This window comes from Parasteatoda tepidariorum, chromosome 5, assembly GCF_043381705.1.
Source record: "Parasteatoda tepidariorum isolate YZ-2023 chromosome 5, CAS_Ptep_4.0, whole genome shotgun sequence".
NCBI classification, from domain to species: domain Eukaryota; kingdom Metazoa; phylum Arthropoda; class Arachnida; order Araneae; family Theridiidae; genus Parasteatoda; species Parasteatoda tepidariorum.
The window spans coordinates 36,478,966-36,499,010 of record NC_092208.1 but is presented as its reverse complement, the minus strand read 5'-3'; the positions used below and the strand labels follow the sequence as shown (position 1 = coordinate 36,499,010).

General features: G+C 25.5%; 1 protein-coding gene across 1 annotated transcript in view; it reads right to left on the bottom strand.

The window, feature by feature from the left end:
* The window catches only part of LOC107446574 (epidermal growth factor receptor substrate 15-like 1), a 37,400-nt gene extending 17,733 nt beyond the window's left edge, over positions 1-19,667 (bottom strand). Inside the window, 14 exon segments of the mRNA XM_071181293.1 lie at positions 1,501-1,563; positions 3,262-3,433; positions 5,677-5,765; positions 7,292-7,457; positions 7,926-8,092; positions 8,812-9,003; positions 9,082-9,141; positions 11,367-11,408; positions 11,492-11,575; positions 11,673-11,720; positions 12,993-13,136; positions 17,001-17,090; positions 17,198-17,242; positions 19,515-19,667. Of these exon segments, the coding sequence (XP_071037394.1) occupies positions 1,501-1,563; positions 3,262-3,433; positions 5,677-5,765; positions 7,292-7,457; positions 7,926-8,092; positions 8,812-9,003; positions 9,082-9,141; positions 11,367-11,408; positions 11,492-11,575; positions 11,673-11,720; positions 12,993-13,136; positions 17,001-17,090; positions 17,198-17,242; positions 19,515-19,544 (1,392 nt within the window). The 5' untranslated portion in view covers positions 19,545-19,667.
* Between the last annotated feature and the right edge of the window lie 378 nt (positions 19,668-20,045).

The following is a 20,045-nucleotide window of genomic DNA, read 5'->3' as shown; positions in this document are numbered from 1 at the left end:
CAATATTAATTTGAAATTGCAAACAGTTCACATATTTTTCTTAATCACACTATTCTAAATTTCAGTTGTTGAGAAAAGTAACTGTTGTAAGTTTTGTTTTAAAGTCTTTCCCACCAGAGGGCTAAAACCATGTGTTGTAAAACAATATGAAATAGTACTGAACGCCTGATGTAAAGTATCGGCTTCGATGAAGATAATTTTGTGAGAATTTTTTTGATAATTCTGTGAGAATTCACCCGATTAGACATTTGATGCTCACTATGTGCTCTTGTGCGCCGAAGCCTATCAATTAAAACATATTAGCGTTTTATATAATATAGATTAGCCATATGATGCTCACTACGTGCTCTCGCGCGCCGAAGCCAATCAATTAAAAATTAAAACTGTTGCCAACGCGAGAAAAGAAATATCATCGGTATTATTGATGCATACATACGTATTAGCGTTTTATATAATATAGATTTCAATATAAAACTTGCACAATGTTGTAAGCAGGTGTTTTAACAATATAATTGACTGGGTAAAATTACTCTATTTCAGATTTAAATGAATACTGCGTGTGATACTATAGACAAGTTATGAATGATACAACAAAAAATATAAAGAATACGTTTTTCCAGGTTTTTCACCAAAAGAATTTTCGCTGAGTTCAAAGTTGATATCAATTTTTGAAATTATTATGATAATATGAAAAATATTAGGATATTTTTGATTTAACATAATTTACGTAACTGTGATTTTGGTGAATAGAATTGTTTTTCTTTTCTCTAATTTTATACAACTTGAGGCATTCAAAAGTATTGTGACACTATCTGTAGGTTTACGTTTGACTTAAAATTACACAAAATAGAATTTAAAGAACAGTTGTAACGTAAACAAATACAGGTATCCCATTGGTAAAAAATTAAATTTGAATCCGAACTTAGTAATAAAAGAAACGTTTTAAATTCGTTTAAAATAGAATTGATTTCTAGATATATAGAATTAAAGTATAGTGATATTATTCAAGATACATAAGAAAGGCAAATTTATATAATAAGTTATTCTTCTGATATTTTTTTTATCACACTTAATCAAGAAAAATTTGAACCAAAACTTTAGTCAAGATGAGTTATATGATTTGTAGTTAATCATATACCAGTTTAAAATGAAGTGATATGATTAATCTTTATATCTTTCAACATTCAAAGTAGTTGAAAGATAAAACAGTTTTAGAGGTTCATATTAGTGTCAAAAATTAAAAGGAGAGTTTTACCTTACCATCATTTTAAGGATTAATTAATAAATAATATTTTGAGCACAATATTAAATATTGATATAATTCAAAATCAAGCAAGAGAATATTTTTTTAAAAAATGTTTTTAAAAAAATGCAGCTGAAGCTTCAGAATTATGTGGAAAATGAGGAAGAGCTAAGAGAAAAGATACAAAATGAGAACTTTTTAAAAAAATTAAAAAAAAAAAGATTTAAACAGAAAAAAATAAAATAACAACTAGCTACCTTATTGACTTCATCTTCAGTTTGAACCATCAATTCACTAAGGGTAAGGTCTAAGGAGTTTTTCTAATACATGCAGGACAGAACAGAATAAAAAAAAAAACTTTTTTTAACAATTATCTATCAACTTTAAAACCAATAAATTAAAAAATATAAAGCAAGCAAAATGAAATGAAATAAATAATTATTTATAAGTAGCAAAAGAAAAATTTAATGGTTTTCAAAATATTTCATTAGTATAAATAATAAAGGTGATAAAAATTAACATTAATTAAATCATATACATTTCAGTTAACACACTTTTCTGTGCAAATCAAAGATTATATCATATTATACAAATACAATTTATTTTCCAAAAAAAAAAAAAAAATTCAAAGATAATTCTATGATGGCTTTTCACTTTCTTAATCAAACTTTAGCGCGTAAGATGTATTTGACTTCTCAGGAAACTGTTAAAAACAATATGGCTTTTTAAAATCACAGAAGTTGGATGCAGGCAAACTTCATATAGGTTTAGTGGCAATAAACTAATACAAAAACTAAACTGAAAAAAAAATGAAGATTTTTCACTAAAAGTCTAATATAAATGAAAGAATTTTTTTTTTTTTTTTACTATTTGAATAAAATTAAAATAATAATTAAAAGTTTGTGTGGTTGGATAGAGTTTATAAACACAAGAGCCCAGAAGAGGCTATACTGCACCAGCCACTAAGAATAACGATAATGACAGTATGAAAAATACATTAAAGATTACTCTTTAAGCTATTCCAGATACAACTGTCTCTTTATATATATATATAAATTACTGATAAAATTTTATAAATTTCCTTAATAAAAAATAAGAGGCAGAATGATTTTAGTGCTCCTTTTATAAAATTTTTGTATTATTTACTTTCTATTCATAAAAGGTTTAATGAAATTTGTTTGAATGCAGAAGTTATAGCATTGAATTAGATGTAATCTAAAAATTAGAAGCTAATCAATTACTTTTCAGATAAAAATTTGCAATAGCAGCAAAATTTAAAAGTAAAAAAAAAAAAAATATTTCATTTGGCCTAGATTTTGTTTCATCTCTTAATAAAATATTTATAGTTAACATTCAGAAAAAAAAAATTTAAGAGGAAAATAAATGGTTTTTAAATACCAACATTTAGAAAAAACTTATTAAATGCTTTGATTATAATTAAGTAATTTAGCAATTAAGTAATTTTTAAGTAATTTAGCATATCTATAGAGTTGTATGTGCTTTGCAAAAAAAATAAAACTGAAGATAAAAGAATTAAATATTTTACAACTTAATGAACTACAAAAGAAGTAAAATATCAAACAATTTGAACCATAAAAAAGTAATAGATTAACATACTTTGATTTTTTAAACTATTTATTTCTAAATTTTTCCAAATAAAGTAACTTCACAATAAACAAGACTACTTAGTCATATTACTTACTAATTTCAATCTAGGGGAATAAATTGATTTTAACGTAAAAGAATATACTGATTTTATTTTAAAGGTACAGTTTACATTTGGTTAAAATAGATAATTAGAAAATCCTAAAAAAGAATACAGTAATAGAATTTTATACGATGACTAATTATACAATATCGAACATAAAATGGCAATTGTCATACAGTGCACCTGTTATCAAATTTTATTTATTTATAACTATAGGCATAGGACTTATTAAGTGTTACATTTTTATCAGAACTTGTTTAAGGTACAGGGAAAAAAATATAAGTCACAATTTAACCTCTAATTTTAATACCTGTTTATCTAAATCACTCAATCTTTTGCGTGCTTCTCCTTTTTGTATTTCTAACTGCTTCAACATAGTTTCTAAAGCATCTTGTTCATTTTGTAGATTTTTCAATTCACCATTCTTAATTTTTACATCTGCCTCTTTCTGTGCAAGATCTTTTTCTAGTGTCATTTTTTCCCTGAAAAAAAAATTCAGTTTCAATAAAAATAAAAAATATCTTAACGCAATCTGCAATATAAACACAAGTAATAAACATCTACCACAAACACAAGCTTGTAAGAAAAATCTAGTTTCAATAAAAAATATTTAAACATAATCTACAAAAAAAAATATATATAAAAAGGGTTTCATCATTTACTCCTAACTAAAGGGTTTTAGGGATTAATACTAAACTAAACTCAGTGGCGTGACAGCCAAAAGCAGAACCCTCAGTATTTAATCTCCAAACATGCTTGTTACTCATTTTATTGACCAACTAAAGTGATGAAAGGCCGAGTTTACCTTGCCTGGTTCGAGGATCGAACCCAGGACTTGTGGCACAAGAGAGCAAAACTCTATCACTCAGCCACTGGGCAAAGCCTAGTACTAGAATGACTAAAAATCAACAGACGTCTGTAAGAGACTACTAGTGATTGACTCAGATCATTACATTAGTTAATATAAAATTACAACATTAGTTAATATAAAAGTGAATTTACAGATTTATCAAAAAACACTTTTGTTACGAACTTTTATGACATTTAGAATATTGAAATAAATTTGCTAGAAAAACTTCTCAAAATTTTTTTTTAGCTCTAGAGAACCAGACTTAAATCAGTGATAATCTGTAACTAATTATTTGTTTAATAAACCATAAATTAAAAACAAATTGTTTTTTACTTCAAACAATTTAGCATAACTTTCAAAAAAGTATTATAAAATTACAATTCAAAAGTAGAAACATGGTTAAAATTATCATTTGCACTCTAGGTAGATGTTAAAAGTGTGCTCTCCAAAAATAACCTTGTTGCAGTAGTTGCATACGTAATTATGCCATTCTACGTTTCTTCAATGGAAAGAAAGTATAAATTCTGTGCTTGATTGCTGCAGTTTTAATAGTGTCTTCGATGGGGTTTTAAACATTTAAATCATCTTCATTGTTTATTTTAATGACTGTTACATCAACTACATACTGACTATTAGACGAGGGTTACAGCAAATCACGAAAAGTAACAAGTGTAGAGTCATGCTAATCACCTTCAGAATAACTCATTTTACTAGTTATGAAGATACTTTAAATGAGGCTGTAAGCGTAAAAGGAACATCTCGAATTCTCAAAACTGGTAGGGGTCGGTAGTTTATTAGACAAAGGTTTAGTTATCTAGGGTTAAATCATTGCTGCAAATAATAAAAAATATTTTAAATTATTCTAAATGGAACAGTTTAAAACCAAAAATTTCCAAGTGAGGTAAAAAAAAAAATCACAATTCAATACAGAAGGAAAACTTGCACATATATTTCAGTAAATATTAGATAAATAAAATATGTTCAAGTCATTTACAGAACAGAATCTGAAAACAAATAAAAAAATAATTTTAATTTTCTGAGGTATTTTGATTAATTTTTAAAAATAATTTATCTCATTAATCATCAAACACAATCAGCTTAAAATACAAATAATGTATTTACACAATTCTATGGCTTAAGATAAATAAAATGATTTCAGGACAAGGGACATTTACTGACTGAGCATTTGTGACACCCTAACACTTCCTTGCATTTATTTTTCTATTTGAAACACCAATTTTTTTTTTCCTTTATTCAATAAGAAAGTCATGGATTGAAGAGAAATCTTTACACTATCTTGACCAATGAAAAATATTCAGCTAAATAAAAAGTGATATTGTATGATGCATTGAAAGATTCTGTACGTTAGTAAAATTCATTTTATTTAACACTGTTGTAACTAGTTGGTAATGCATAGTTTTGGATTTGCTAAATTTTCTTAAAAAAAGGAGAAAAAAAAAAGACTAAAAGATATATACATCAAGATTTCTAATGTTGCACTAAACAAAACCTTGTTAAATTAATAATATTTTATTTAATTAATGAATGCTGTTAAATTTTGCAAACTGATATCATTGCAATTATTTTTTAATAAATTGACTTCTCTGATGAATTTATACAAATTTTTGATTAAAATTAAGGTAAGGCTAATAGTAACCACTTTCATCTAAGATTTAGCAGCAAAATATAATATAAAAGATATATGATAAACAGATATAAGCGAGATATAAAAGAGATGACCTACTAACTGTTATTTTTAATAAATTTTTTAAATCAACTTTATTTTTCGTCACAGGACTTAAAAATAAGAAAATAATTGTAAAAGTTTTAAAACTCACAATGCTTTTTTGAATTAAAAATGTTTTTAAAACTCACATTTGAAGCTCTTTAATTTCACCACTAATCATATCCAATTCTTTATTACCAGAAGATTCCGCATCAGATGTTATGGGCAAAATGACATCCTATAAAAGAAAAATTGCATTTAAATTTCAACAGAAATATATGTTTTTAAATAATGTTACATAGCTAGATTATTTGAAGATTTAGTAATCACTTCGTAAATTTAGAAAATTTGTCTTAGAATAGTTTTGAAAAATTTAAGTTATAAAACTAAAAAAAAACTTAAACAGAATCAACTAGGTCAGCCATCTTGTGAGCAATTCTGCAAAATTTTTAATAATTATTTTAGCAATTTTTAAACATTTTATTATAGTGTTTGCCTTAAATAAGGCAAGTCTTTGCTTTTACTTTTACATTAAATAACCGAATAGGTCGAAATCAAATGTTTACAATTTCAAAAAAATTTTGCATTAATAAAAAAAACTAAATATTCAATCACAGTTGTAAAGACATGTATGACTAATTATCAATACTTAAAAAATAATATGACATATTCCTATATTGATTCTCCCAAACCAGTATCCTTTACTAATTTTTAAAATCTTTTAAAAGTCAACTATGGTACATTATCCAAAACAAAGTTCTTAAAAAAATTTAACGTTTATATACCATTTAAATAACTTGTTTTGTTTATAGAGCTCGTAAAGAGTGTAAATATAAAAATAAATGTATAATAATCATTAGTAATTATTTTAACTGTAGATGTTCTTATAAAACTTTAGATTTATTATAATAAAAATTTAATAGTTAAGGGAAAAGTAAATAAAATAAGAAAATCTACTAAAAACAAAGCGGGTTATAATGCACTTAGGTTAAATTTTACAATTTGTTATTTCTACAAATCATGTGTCTACTTTTATTTTTCCAACCAAATTCATGTGAATCATATCTTGCAGTTTCTTTTTAAATATTGCATTCATTTAATACCTACATAATTTTGGCTAAAAGGAAAGTGTTTTTTTTCCATAAATAATAATATGAATAAATAAATATCTTAAATAAATAAATATCTTAAAAATAATGCTAAAAATGTTTTAAAGTATGAGAAAATAGAGACCTTAAATAAAATGATTTCATGCTCAACACACAGCCACTTTTGCTCTCAAGATATTAGAGATCATGTATTTATCATCATAAGTTTTGGATGTTAAACAATTGATGACAAAAGCAAAATTAAATGAAAAACAAAGCTCAAACATTTCCCCCTTCATTGTAAAAATAACCAATTTTTAAGCATTTCTAGCCTATTTTGAGCATTATAGTCCTTTCATTTGAGATAATTGTTTCGGCCAATTAAAGTTTTATGAATACCTTGATTTAATGAGTTAATTTTGGTCTGCAACTTTGAATTATAAACAAATTTGACTAATATGGTTAAAATTTACTAACTGATATTTAACTCAACTATTTTCAAAATAATTTACAGTTCAAGATGCTGTTTTGCTTTTCAGGCAAATTATTAAATTATCATATTTTTAATCGTTTACAATTTTAAAAAATGAATAAATTCCTTAAATAAGTAGAGATAGTGCAATGATTTTTATATTAAAAGTGTAAAAGTCAGTAAATAAATAAGACTAGGAGTTACCTGTGCAATATCAGATGAAGGTTTCGGCCTCATAGTAGGAGGTACCATTTCAGGATATAGGGTTGTAGGTATTTCCATTCCTTGTAGTTTTTGTTGTACAAGATACATTGCCAATGCAAACTGTTCTGAGTTTAATTTTCCATTTTGTTTAATATCACATAAATTCCTAATGAAAAAGAAGACACTGATTCATATACATATATATATTTTGAATGGCAAAATTTGGTAAATAGAGCTTCGTTACATCGGAGTTCTGACAGTAGTTACAAAAAACTTGAATTAATTATACAACTCTAAGTCAGACTTCAGACCACTTGAAGAAAAAAAAATCTGAAGTTTATAAATTGTTAAATAGAGAGTTAAGTCTGTAAGGAAAAAAATTTTGAATGGCAAAATTTGGTAAATAGAGGTTCATTACATCGGGGCCCTGATAGTATTTACGAAAAACTTGAATTAATTATACAACTCTAGACAGACTTCAGATCACTTGAAGAAAAAAACTTTTTGAAATAATTATTTCCTTTTACAGATTTGATATGCTTTTTTAAGACTACAGTAAAATACAAATTACCTACACTCTTATAAATCTATCATAAATAACAAATTAAGTATGAAGAAATTCAGTTATGTTTACCATATATGAGCCAGTACAGTTTGAGAAAGTCCAGTTTTTAAAAATGTGTCTTTAACATCCATTCCAGTCACAAAACCATCCTTATCAGTATCTAGGATGTGAAATTTTTCGTCGTATTTAGCTTTATCTATAGCACTGATTATCCATGTTGAGCCCCTTCCTACAATCTAGAACAGAATTTCAATATTTCAGCAAATTTAGTACATAATACAGATTAAAATGTTTTATTTGGCAATCATACAGCCAAAGATCGATTGTCAGTCGAAATTTTGTATTATTCCAATTAATAAAGTATCGTTAAAGATCTAGTAATTAACTTAAATTTTTATCGAAATTTTCTGTGATAAATAATACTACAATTGGTTCTATATTATTATTTCAATAACATTATATACTTTTCCTTATATAGTTAATTTTTTTTTTTTAGCTATAAAAGATGATGTAGGAAGAGAAGATGATTCAGTTATAAAAAATAAAAAAATGATTAACATAATTAATGTATAAGTGATCTCCAACTTCAAAATCTTTTACAATCATAAACCCCTATCAGCTCATCTTTACCTTTTCTGACTTAATATTAAAAGTTATTCATAATAAAAAACTATCGGCTGTTAATGAAAAAGCAATTTAGAAAAATCTACAAAATTAACCCTTTCATTCCATTAAATTGGTTAAAAACTGTTTAAACAAAACATAGGCACACATTACAATAAGTAATATAAACATTAACACACAATAAGTTCAGAAGACTTTCTTCAGTAAATTGTTATTAAAATACTTTCTTATGAACTTAATTGCTAATTACTTAAAGTTCACAGTTTCTGAAAGTTAATTTCACAACATACAATAAATTGGAAATAGTTGAGAAAAAGAATGAAACACATACATCAGATGAAGGTGTGCTAGATCGCCTTATACGAGCAGAAACATTATTATCTATTCCCTGAGGCAAAACATCTGGAAGAACTTGAACCATTCCTGTTATACTCTGTTTTCTTTTTAAAATCAGCATCAACTCAGGAGGCAGAACAGCAGGAACAGGTATATTTTCTAAAGCTTTATAAACTAAATGCATTGCCTACAATAAAATATTAGGGTAAAATTATTATGATGCTAAACAATAGTTAGATAAAGGATGGGAAAAAAATGAACATACAAGTATAAATTCCTCTTTACTCAAAAAGCCATCCTGGTCAGTATCACTCAGATCCCATATCTGAAAGCAGAGCAAAGAATTTCAATTTTCTATAAATCTAGAGACAGAATTAGTTCCAGAAATGTCCATTTATTAAAATAAAAACAAATATCATTATTTTTTAATTTATTTAATAATGAACAGAATAAATTTTTACAAAATATTATTTATTCACTAGATATCATTCGTAACTTTCAAACGATTTCAGCTGTAGTTATAAAAATGGTGCCGGGGGTATAGACAGTCACTATTAGATAAGACCACAACTACCAGAGAGAGCTTCCAAACTTCATCATTCAAGAAACTTCAAAGTTAGTGTTCTTATTTCAAAAAATGGAGAGATAAAAAAAATAAAAGTAAATTGCAAAGTTGTAGACCATCATTGAGTTGTGACCTTGTGAAAATTGATGCTCAGAAAAGAACACTTCAAATGTGTATTTGCTTGTTAATGATTTTCGATACTGAATTATGAAGAAATAATGTTAGAAAGAAAATGAAAGTTCTTTTTTGAAAGAAAGAATAAATAGTTATCACAATACATAGTTAATTTTCCTTAATTCAAACTTTCATTAAACTGAGTACATTGAAAAAAAAGAAGTATCTTGTGATAAGTTGTAGGTTTTTTGTTCTGTACTGTTATTGCGCAGAAAAGCGCAAATAATAAATACATATTTAAAATGTTTTGTTTATAACATTAATGTACACAAGGTGCCAATAGGTACTAAATCCGTGATGCTCTACAATTTAGTAATTCACTCTTTTTCAATTATCTTACTCCAAATTCATAACTAGAACGTTAACTTAATTTATTGAGGAGGTATCATGTGGAAATGTCATGAGGAGGAGTTGCTAATGGACTATTATCCTTATTATGTCCTTAAACTCATTATGTGGTGGCGTTAATGTAGTGCATAATCACTCTATTAAACATGGAGACAACTTTATTACTATTGCTGAAGTAGTTCCTAAATTAAGATAAAGGACATAGACATCCTGCATGTTAGTTTCACTGCACTTAAACACTTATTACAAACAAATTTTAAAAAAAAGTGAAACAAAAAAGGCAATAGATTGACAAGTTAAAAGCACTAAATCCTATTTGCAATTGAAAATTATAAAGACACTTCCTTAAAAGAGTCAGTCTAACTCAAATCTTAGTGGATTAACCTATTCATAAAATTATACATATTAAAAAAATGAGAGAGGGGTTCCATATAAATATTATATCATATTTTTTTTACAAAATTTTATTGCCAGAGTCAATCACACACAAAATCATCAAAAAACAATTATTAACAGTCAAATGTATTTGGAAATACTATTGTAAATTAAATTTATTGCCAGTGCTTGAAAAAAAATAGTGCACCAAAGGATTAGTTCGATTTATTTTCTGTTTTTTCATATTCTTAAAAAAAATGGCTACAACTAAAACCAATTTTTTAGGCCAGTTTATCACTCGGACTAATGTTCTTATTTACTCAGATTAGGTTTTAATACAATTTGTCTTGAAATAATTTTAGGCAGGCAGTACTAAAGGGATAAAATATTCTTGAAAAAATAGGAATCACTAGCATGACTGCATTTACTTTTAAATTAACAAAAAATATAAATACATAATACAAGTAAAAGATCAACATAAAAAAAAATTCTTATCAAACCAAGTTGCAGACTGATCACCTGAAAAAGTTTGAGTCAATGGCAAATTTTTAAATTAACAAAAAATTTATTTATTTAATGAGATGCTTTGTAGTACTGTTAAAAAATAGCATTAGGCCTAAACGTCTATCTAAAACATCTATTTAACATCAATCTAAAAACATCTGATGCACATACTGAAGTCTTATAGGTAGATTCACAAAAAAAAAAAAAAAAAAAAAAAAAAAAAAAANAAAAAAAAAAAAAAAAAAAAAAATATGCAATGTCTTAAGTTTATTGCATTCCCGAACTCCAGATATTAAAATGTAAGTAACATCCTCAGTATCACAAATACCATTTTCTTCCATTTAAGCTATAAAAATAAATTTTACAAGTACCAGTTCCGAGAAAAATAATGAAGTCTTAAAATATTTATGAAATTTGGATCATTTTACATTTAATGTGTAGTAAATTTTTAAGAATACAAAATTATAATAAAATATGCCAAAACAAACTTTTAATATGAAATGCCACTAACAGTTTATTAGCCTAGTATAATTTTATTTTGCTAGGCTAATAAATTTTTTAATTGATATCAATAGAATACTTACTTTGCCTAAAACATCTAAAGGTAGCTTAGAATTCAACATAACCTGTAAATAGAGGATTTTTAGGCTATATAAAATAACACAAAGTTATAAAATATCACTAAAGAGACAAATAATTAAAGCATTACTGGTTTCACTTTGTCCCCAGGTAATTTTCCAGCAATGGGTCCCATAGAGTAAAACATTTCTTCATACTTCTTTTTCTCAGATGCCTATTTAAAAAAAAAATGCCAAGAATTATAAAACACTCTAAGTTTTAATTTACAGTAGCTACTATTTCTTTTTTTAAAAAAATTTAATCATTCTAACCTTAATATTCCAATCAATAGCTGGAGAATTTCTTCCACTTAAGGTTTGCTACAGAAAAAAGAAGCAATAAGTTTATCCATATTCAAATAACATTTTGTAGGAAAATAGTTTAATTTGTTTCATCAGTAGCAAAATAATTTAAACAGAAAAAATCTTTTTTAAGAAGAAAAAACTAGAAATGATTTATTTATCCACTCTAAATCATTCAGTCAATTTTCTTGGAAATGTAATTATATTTGCAATTTTCAAAACAAAATTTCCAAATCTAAAAATACCAATAAGAAAATGTTAAAAAAAAAAATTTGAAATTTCCTTAACATCTTTGCTGCCGATGTCATGCCAACAAGTGACTGCATGATTGCAACGTGCTGATAGCAAAACTTATGCTTTTCAATCTCATTATTGGATTTATAGATCTAATTTAGAATTATTTTTTCGATCACTACATGCAAAGCAAAATTAAACCAATATAAATGTATAATTTTTGGTACGATTGTGTTTCAATTCTGGCAAAACATAACAAATGTATGACTACAATTGATTTTTCCATTAACAAAAATGGAAATTAAATGCAAAGTTTTAAAAAGAGAAGAAAAAAAACTGCTGCATCACTTATTCTATGCACCAAAAATATTTTTTGAGAGATTTTCTAAATCATTACATCACATAACTTACATTGCTTTGCATTCGCATTAACTTTTTCCTTAACTGAAATCATTATGTAAACCAAAAGCACATACATAATTAAGAAAGCAAGTTCAACTGAATAACAAAATTTTTAGGATAAATAAAATAAATACTGTAGATTGAAGAAAAAAATATCATTTGAAAAGACATATCTTTATGGGTTTGTAATGCATTAGGTTCAAAGTCATTTCGTTCATACCGAACAGGATCATTATAGAAAAGACCTACTTAATATTAAACATATTAGCAAATTCTTATCTAAATTGACAATACAGATAATCCATAAAGAAATGAAAAATGTAGTTTTGAGAAAAATATATAAAAAAATTAGAGCATTTGAAATTAAATGCTTCCAAACAAAAACGCATATAAATCATTAACGCAGAGGCTGTTTAAATTGAGCATTAAAAATAATCCAAGTCATTAAAACTTGATTAACAAGTCAATAATTAGGAAAATGACTTTAAAAAATTTATAATAGTGCAATAATTTCTCACAAAAAATAAAGAAATAAAAAAAGTTTTATTCATTAGACTTACATATTCTGCAACAGTAAAAACCAAATATTAAGCAACTAAAACAACTTAAATAACTTCATACTGAGCATATAAAATAGTAATCATTTATGCTTACCAATTGTGGAGGTGGTATATCAAGACTCATATTTGACAATGTTATGTCTTTCCCATTCTGATGCAGGGCAATCAATTTCAAGGCAACATAGAACCCTTTCTTATCCAGGAAACCTTTTCCCTGAGGATCTGATAAATCCCATATCTAAAATTTATTAATATTTTCTCTAAATATTTGAACAATTCTAAATGGAATAATTAGTAATTTTCATTAGCAATTTTATAAAAGCAAAAATAGAAAAAAACTCATTAACTATTGAACATAAACAAAATCATATTAAATAGCTAAGGAATTGATGCAATTTATAAAGGAAGAAAAATTAAAAAAGATCAAATAACAATGATTACAATTGATCTTCTAGTTTGACAATTGTTAAACTAGAAAAAATACAAACCAAGAATAGATTTACTAATCTAAAGTAGAGGTAGAAAAAAGTTAACATAATAGTTCCATCATAAGTCTGTTACTCAAGTAAAAGAGCTTTTTAAATGCCATCATTAAAAAAATAATTAAAAAAATAGCAAATATAATAAAAAATTATATAATTAAAATAAAATAAAAAATCAATAATTCTGACAAATTATTAGATGATCAAATCACGACCAAAGTTAAAAAATCTGCAATAAGACAAGTTAAATTTTAAAATAAGTATCAAAATAATTAACCATGGCATATTGTATTAGCTTGGTATACTATGTAGATAAATATTGTTAAAATTAAAAAAAAGATGTGAATAATGATATCAGAGTAAAATTCCTTTCAATGCATATCATGAGTACTGCTGGGGAAAAAAATTACAAGGATTAAAAAAGTGATGGAGCTTATAATCTACAACAGAATGGTAGTAGAACAAAATGCTCCAATTTCCGTGATGCTCTACAANATACATGTATAGCAAGGCACGGGACCGAACATTTCGTTCACTATATCCGGGAGTTCACTATAAACCGTGTTCACTATAGCGGGGTTTGACTGTATAATTAAAATAAAATAAAAAATCAATAATACTGACAAATTATTAGATGATCAAATCACGACCAAAGTTAAAAAATCTGCAATAAAACAAGTTAAATTTTAAAATAAGTATCAAAATAATTAACCATGGCATATTGAATTAGCTTGGTATACTATGCAGACAAATTTTGTTAAAATTTAAAAGAAAAAAAAAATGTGAATAATGATATCAGAGTAAAATTCCTTTCAATGCATATCATGAATACTGCTGGGGAAAAAAATTACAAGGATTAAAAAAGTGATGGAGCTTATAATCTACAACAGAATGGTAGAACAAAATGTTCCAATTATTGTTACAAAAGAGTTAAATACTTCCAACCAAAAAAAAAATTTTTAAAAAATTAATTGTTGTTTGTGAGACACATGACGTTTGAAAGCTTCAATATTTACTAAGATTTATAAAATTTTTTCCTTATAAAATTGAAATTATTTTGCTATCAATTCTAAAATCTATAGAAGTGAAAATAAGATAAGAATGGATAGTTAAGATTTGAAGGCGTGTTGGTTGCCCTACCAAGAAACTATCAGATTTAATTAAGATATTAATTGTTTAGTTATGTACAAAATATAATTCCTGAAAAGTAATAGATGTACCACTTTTAATACAAAACTTCTCTCTCGGGAAAAATTAAATCACCCAGTCTTGCTCCACGAATGGACTAAGCCAGAGTCCACAAGTTAACTCTATAGAAATTTAGAAATACTAGAATTCCAGTTAAAAATTAGAAATTTTTATTTTGTTATAATTTAAGAATATTATGCATGTAGTTTACAAGTGATATAGTAATATTTTTAGCCTGTAATACAGCAACTTTTCATGGGCCCAGTATACACACATATCAGGAAGGGGATAAGAGCTGTTAGTACCCGAACTTATTCCAAGAACAGAGGTTAATAAAATAAAACAAAACACAGCTAATATTGAACTAAATACTTATTGCTTGTTAGGGAATGAATCTTAAGTAAACGTATAAGCTAGACTAAAAATATTTTTATAACTGTAATAACCAATAAGTAAGGATAGTTCAAAATTAAAAGAAAATTTGAGAGTTGATATAGTAAAACAAACTTAGCTACATAGATGCTGGAAATAATCAACAGCAACAACACGTTAATAAGGTAGGTTTTTCTGTATGACTAGTTAAGCGCTCAGAGTTTGTCGGCTAGAAAACAGAACTAATTTCAACACAATCACGGTACCCCATCTTACTCCATTCTATCCTAACATGCATTTCTTTAAGTGGTAGAATACTTCTCTTCTCAGAACACAGAATGACTTAACTAGTAATAAGACATTTTGACTAAGTGATATTTAAAAGTTTCTTTTTTCTTTAACAGTCTATGTTTAATTATCTATTGTTAATTAAAATATAAACTGAACTCAAGCAAAATAACCTTGAAATGATCATATGCAAAAGAAAAATTTTTAGTTCTCAGTCAAGTAAAGTATTACCACCTCATAGATGTTGATCAAGTTAAGTGAGTAAGCTAGATTGAAATTACTGCTTCTAGCATTTCCCTCAGTAATAAAACATAAGCTCCTTTTTTTAAAATGGAAAAAAAAAAAAAAAACTTGAATAAATGAGAGTAAATATGATTTTGAGTTTTTTATTGGTCACTTAGCTACACTATACTCTTATGAATCATTTTGTGTACATCAGGTTCTATCACAAAGACAGTTACAAAAATTACTTGAGGCAATTTTTTTTTCTCTTTTAACAAAAAAAAAAATAATAATAATAATAATACAAAATTTCAAAAAGTAAATGAACCAGGGGTCTGTCAAGGTTCTTCTGAGAGGTACCGATTTTGTGAAAATTTAGACAAATGTGTGAAAAATTAAAAATTATATTAAAAAATCAACACAAAAATGTGGTAAAAATATGGATTTATCGTTTCCTAAGGGATACAAAAATAAAATTTTAAGAAAAAGTATTTTGTCAAACTATCGTTTTTCCTAAAGTTGAATTTGTGAAGGTACCACTAAAAGGTAGTAAATTCAGCCTGGACAGACCCCTGTGAACTATCTCTAAATAAAGTAAGATCAGTTTCTTTCTGCAAAAAGTACAACACTTGTTATGTCACAGTCACAGCAACAAAGCTAGGAATTACACACAGCAACAAAGCTAGAATGAGGAACTCACTCATTCTGATATTCTGTAAAAAAATAACTAGCAAAATCTACAAAAAAATGGTTTAGTTTTAATTGCAAATTTCTTCAAAAGGGCAGAAAAAGTTTCATATTTAGTAATTAAATTTATGATATTAAAGTTATTTTATTAACTAGTATCTTTATATTTGAGAATGTATTGAAAATATATGATTGAACTTGAGTAAAAATTTATCTTAAATTTAATGTTAAAACTGAGGATCAGTCAACTTATAGTTAAAAAAAAAAATATGTCAAAGAAAATTTTGAGCTAATTTACTTATTTTGGCAAAATGAAATCTTTAAGGAAAAAAAAGACATTATAAAATTTATAAAATCAATAATTAATTTCAAAACATAATAGGAATAGAGTAACTAACAAAATCAATGTCTTATATTTAACAATCTGATTTTATATTTCAGTTTTCTTCTCCTTCCATTAATAAAATTTCTGACATTGATGAGTAAAGTAAACTTATGATTCTTTATCTTCAATTTGCAAAGATATAATTATGTAAATTAAATTTTTCTGAATCTTATTTTTCATAAGAAATATAGATTAATTGCCAGTATGTAGTCATACTCATATGTAAAATAAAAAGGTTTTTTTTTGAAAAAATCATGATTAAACCTAAATGATTTTAATAAAACTTCAAATGTATTTTACATTTAAAATAAATATTTTTAACTTGTAAAAGATATTCCATAGTTGCTATTTTATTAATTAATTTAAGATTTATATATTTTTAAATTAATAAGCTAAATCTATTTTTTTTTAAAAATTAGTTAAATCAGCAATTTTGCAATCAAACAATAGATATTAAAACTATAATACTAATGATTACTTTGCTTAATATCACATCTGGAAGACCGGAACGTTTGAGGAATGCTGCAGCTTCAGCCGCTGAGACACAATCAGTCTCAGCAGGATCCACCTTGTTACAGAAAGAGAAAAAAATTTTTTTTTATTTTATTTTATACAATTCCAGCAATAAGAACTGAACAAATTATATCAAACATAAAGTACAATATCACAACTAACCTGCCGATACAAAGCTTCATATAGAGCAGTGTGAGATCTAGCAACCTAAAAGGTACAAATGTCAACAATGAATCCTAGCCAAAAAAAAAAAAACATAACCTTCCAAAAAAACTAAGAAATATTGTTTTACACTAATGTGTGATATATACATATATATATATTAGTATATATACATATATATTTATATAGAGACAAAAAAATCATTAAAGAAAAGAGAAATCTACAAAGAAAATAAACAAGTTTTATTAACTGTGCATAAGCTGCTCAAATACATAGAGATCATGCAATAAAATTTAAAAAAAATACCAAAAATAACTAACCCCCCCCCTCAACAAAAAGAAAAAGATTTTTTTTAAGAAAAATTTAAAAATCCAGAAAAAAAATTAATCCAGAATTAACAAAATTAATCAACAAAAAAATATAATTTTTTTACATATCTACAAACGAGAGTGCTTTCTAATATTGTATTAATATAGCCAAAGCAAAATATATCAATACAACAGTTTGAGTATAAGTATAGTTTTGTATTGATGTGTAGTTTAGTAACTATTCCATTGATATATTTTGCTTCGGCCATATTTATACAATATTAGAAAGCACTGTAATTTGTGGATATAATCGTGTGAGCTGACGATGTGATTATATCTTTTCGTTATTTCGTTTTCTAGTTTTCAAATTTTTTTAAAAATTTTTAAGACTTTTTAAAAAAAATCAATCATGGTAGTTTTTCTTCTTTTAAGTTAAAAATTTTTTTCCTCTTTATTTCTTTACTTGTTTTCTTCATATTATTATCTTATATATGTATAAATAAATATATATGATAATAAATTATTGAAACAGAACAAAAAGAGAAATTTAAAGCATTATAATTCAATTTTATTAACTACAAATGAGCTACATGTACTTAGAACATTTAATAAAAGATAATCACATGGAGAAAACTAGAAAAGAACACAGAAAAGGAAAAATAATACAGAAAACAATAAAAATTATTTAATAAATGGATGAATAATAAATTAAAAAAATAAATAAAATCATTATTCTAAATATCAGACAAATTAAGTTAAAAAAGATATAACTTTCTTAACTCACACTGTTATATATATACAAAATTTAATGTATATAACTGTGTATTAACTGACAAAAACATCAATAAAATAGTGTTAGGATCAATAAAAAAATTAGACACATTATATTCGTTACCATAATTTAATCAATTAAAACCAACTGAAAATTTTGAAACGAAAAAAACAGAAAAATAAAAATATATATATAGAAGGAATAGAAAGAAAGGGATAGGTACTCACAATCAATGAGCCAAAGTGATTTAAAAATTTATTTACATAACTAAGTTGCCAAGATATAAAATAAAAGGTAGAATGAAAAAATGTTTAAGACATGTTCAGACCATAGTTGAGAGTCGATCTGATATGGGTTTGTTGTCTTGGAATAAATGCAAGAAAACAACATACTAAACTTAGAAAACTCATCAAAAATTAAAAAATTTTGCATTTTAAATATGAAATTTTAATTAAATGATTTTTATAAAACTTAGTAACATTTATTGAATAATATTTGTTATTAAAATTAATTATTTGATCTAAATAACAGAACACAAAAAATATTAATACATGATTATAAGGCTGATATATATAATATAGGGTCTGAAAGAAAGAACAGTCATCCAAAGATAATATACTTAATATTCACTTAAAGAACTGAAGGTAATTTTAATAAAAAAGACATAGAAAAAGTGATCCTATACTTATTTAAATTTATATTTAAAAACTCACATCATACCTTGAAAACAAGATGAAGTCTTTTTGTTTAAGTAATAATCACTAAAATTTCAAAGAAAAAAAAATGTTCAGTGATATTATACTGATATATTTGAACATTATCAGAAATCAATTTCATAGATAATGACACCTGTTCCGTAAAAATATATTCACAAGGTAATATTTTTAAAAACTAGTTAAATAAAAAATATTAGAAAAAAGTCTGTTTTAATTATTGTTAAAAAATTATTAACAGCACATGTTTATCATTTATATTTCCAAATAATAACATAGTACGAAATATAAGATTCAAAGGTTACTAATGGAATTTTTCAATTACACGAATATCCACGTTCAAGTTTTAAGAATAGATCTCAAGGAAGGATAGTAGTTTTAAGTAGGTTATAAAATCAATGAAGCAATTATTAGAGAAAAAAATAAATAGACATAAAAATAGTATTAATATACAATCGATTTGACAAGTTACTACCGACAGCTAATCTAAACATTGCTTTGATGAAAGAATAAAATTTTGAAACCTGGGAAGGTGAAGGAAGCATTCCCATCATAACTTATTTTTATTCATAAATATGTTTTCATAATTTTAAAACGATTCAAATTAACTTTCGTAATTTTCTCAGCGAGCTGTCGTCCGCCCGAAAATTTCTTTTCCTTAATGTTGCCAATGTGTGAAAATTAAATATACTTCTAAATGTTACTAGCTCTTTTAATACATAAACGTAAATAATATTTATTTCACTTCTAAAAATTTAATATCATCCATGTAAAACTAAAAAATTAATTTATATCATTTAGGTATGTTTTAATATATGCAATTGCTCAGCTGGTGCAATCGATTAATTTTATATATCTCATTGGCTTCTGCCTTCATCGTTAACATCGTTATCGCTTGACCTTCAACCTATAGTATCCATGGATCCATGCTCATGAAGGACGTCTTTTCTATCAATTTTTCAATCTCTAGAGGACTGGTATGGATGGTGTTTTCAGTAGAAATGTAAACAATAACAATCTCGAGCTGTATGCCTGCTCTAGTTCCGGTTAGAAAG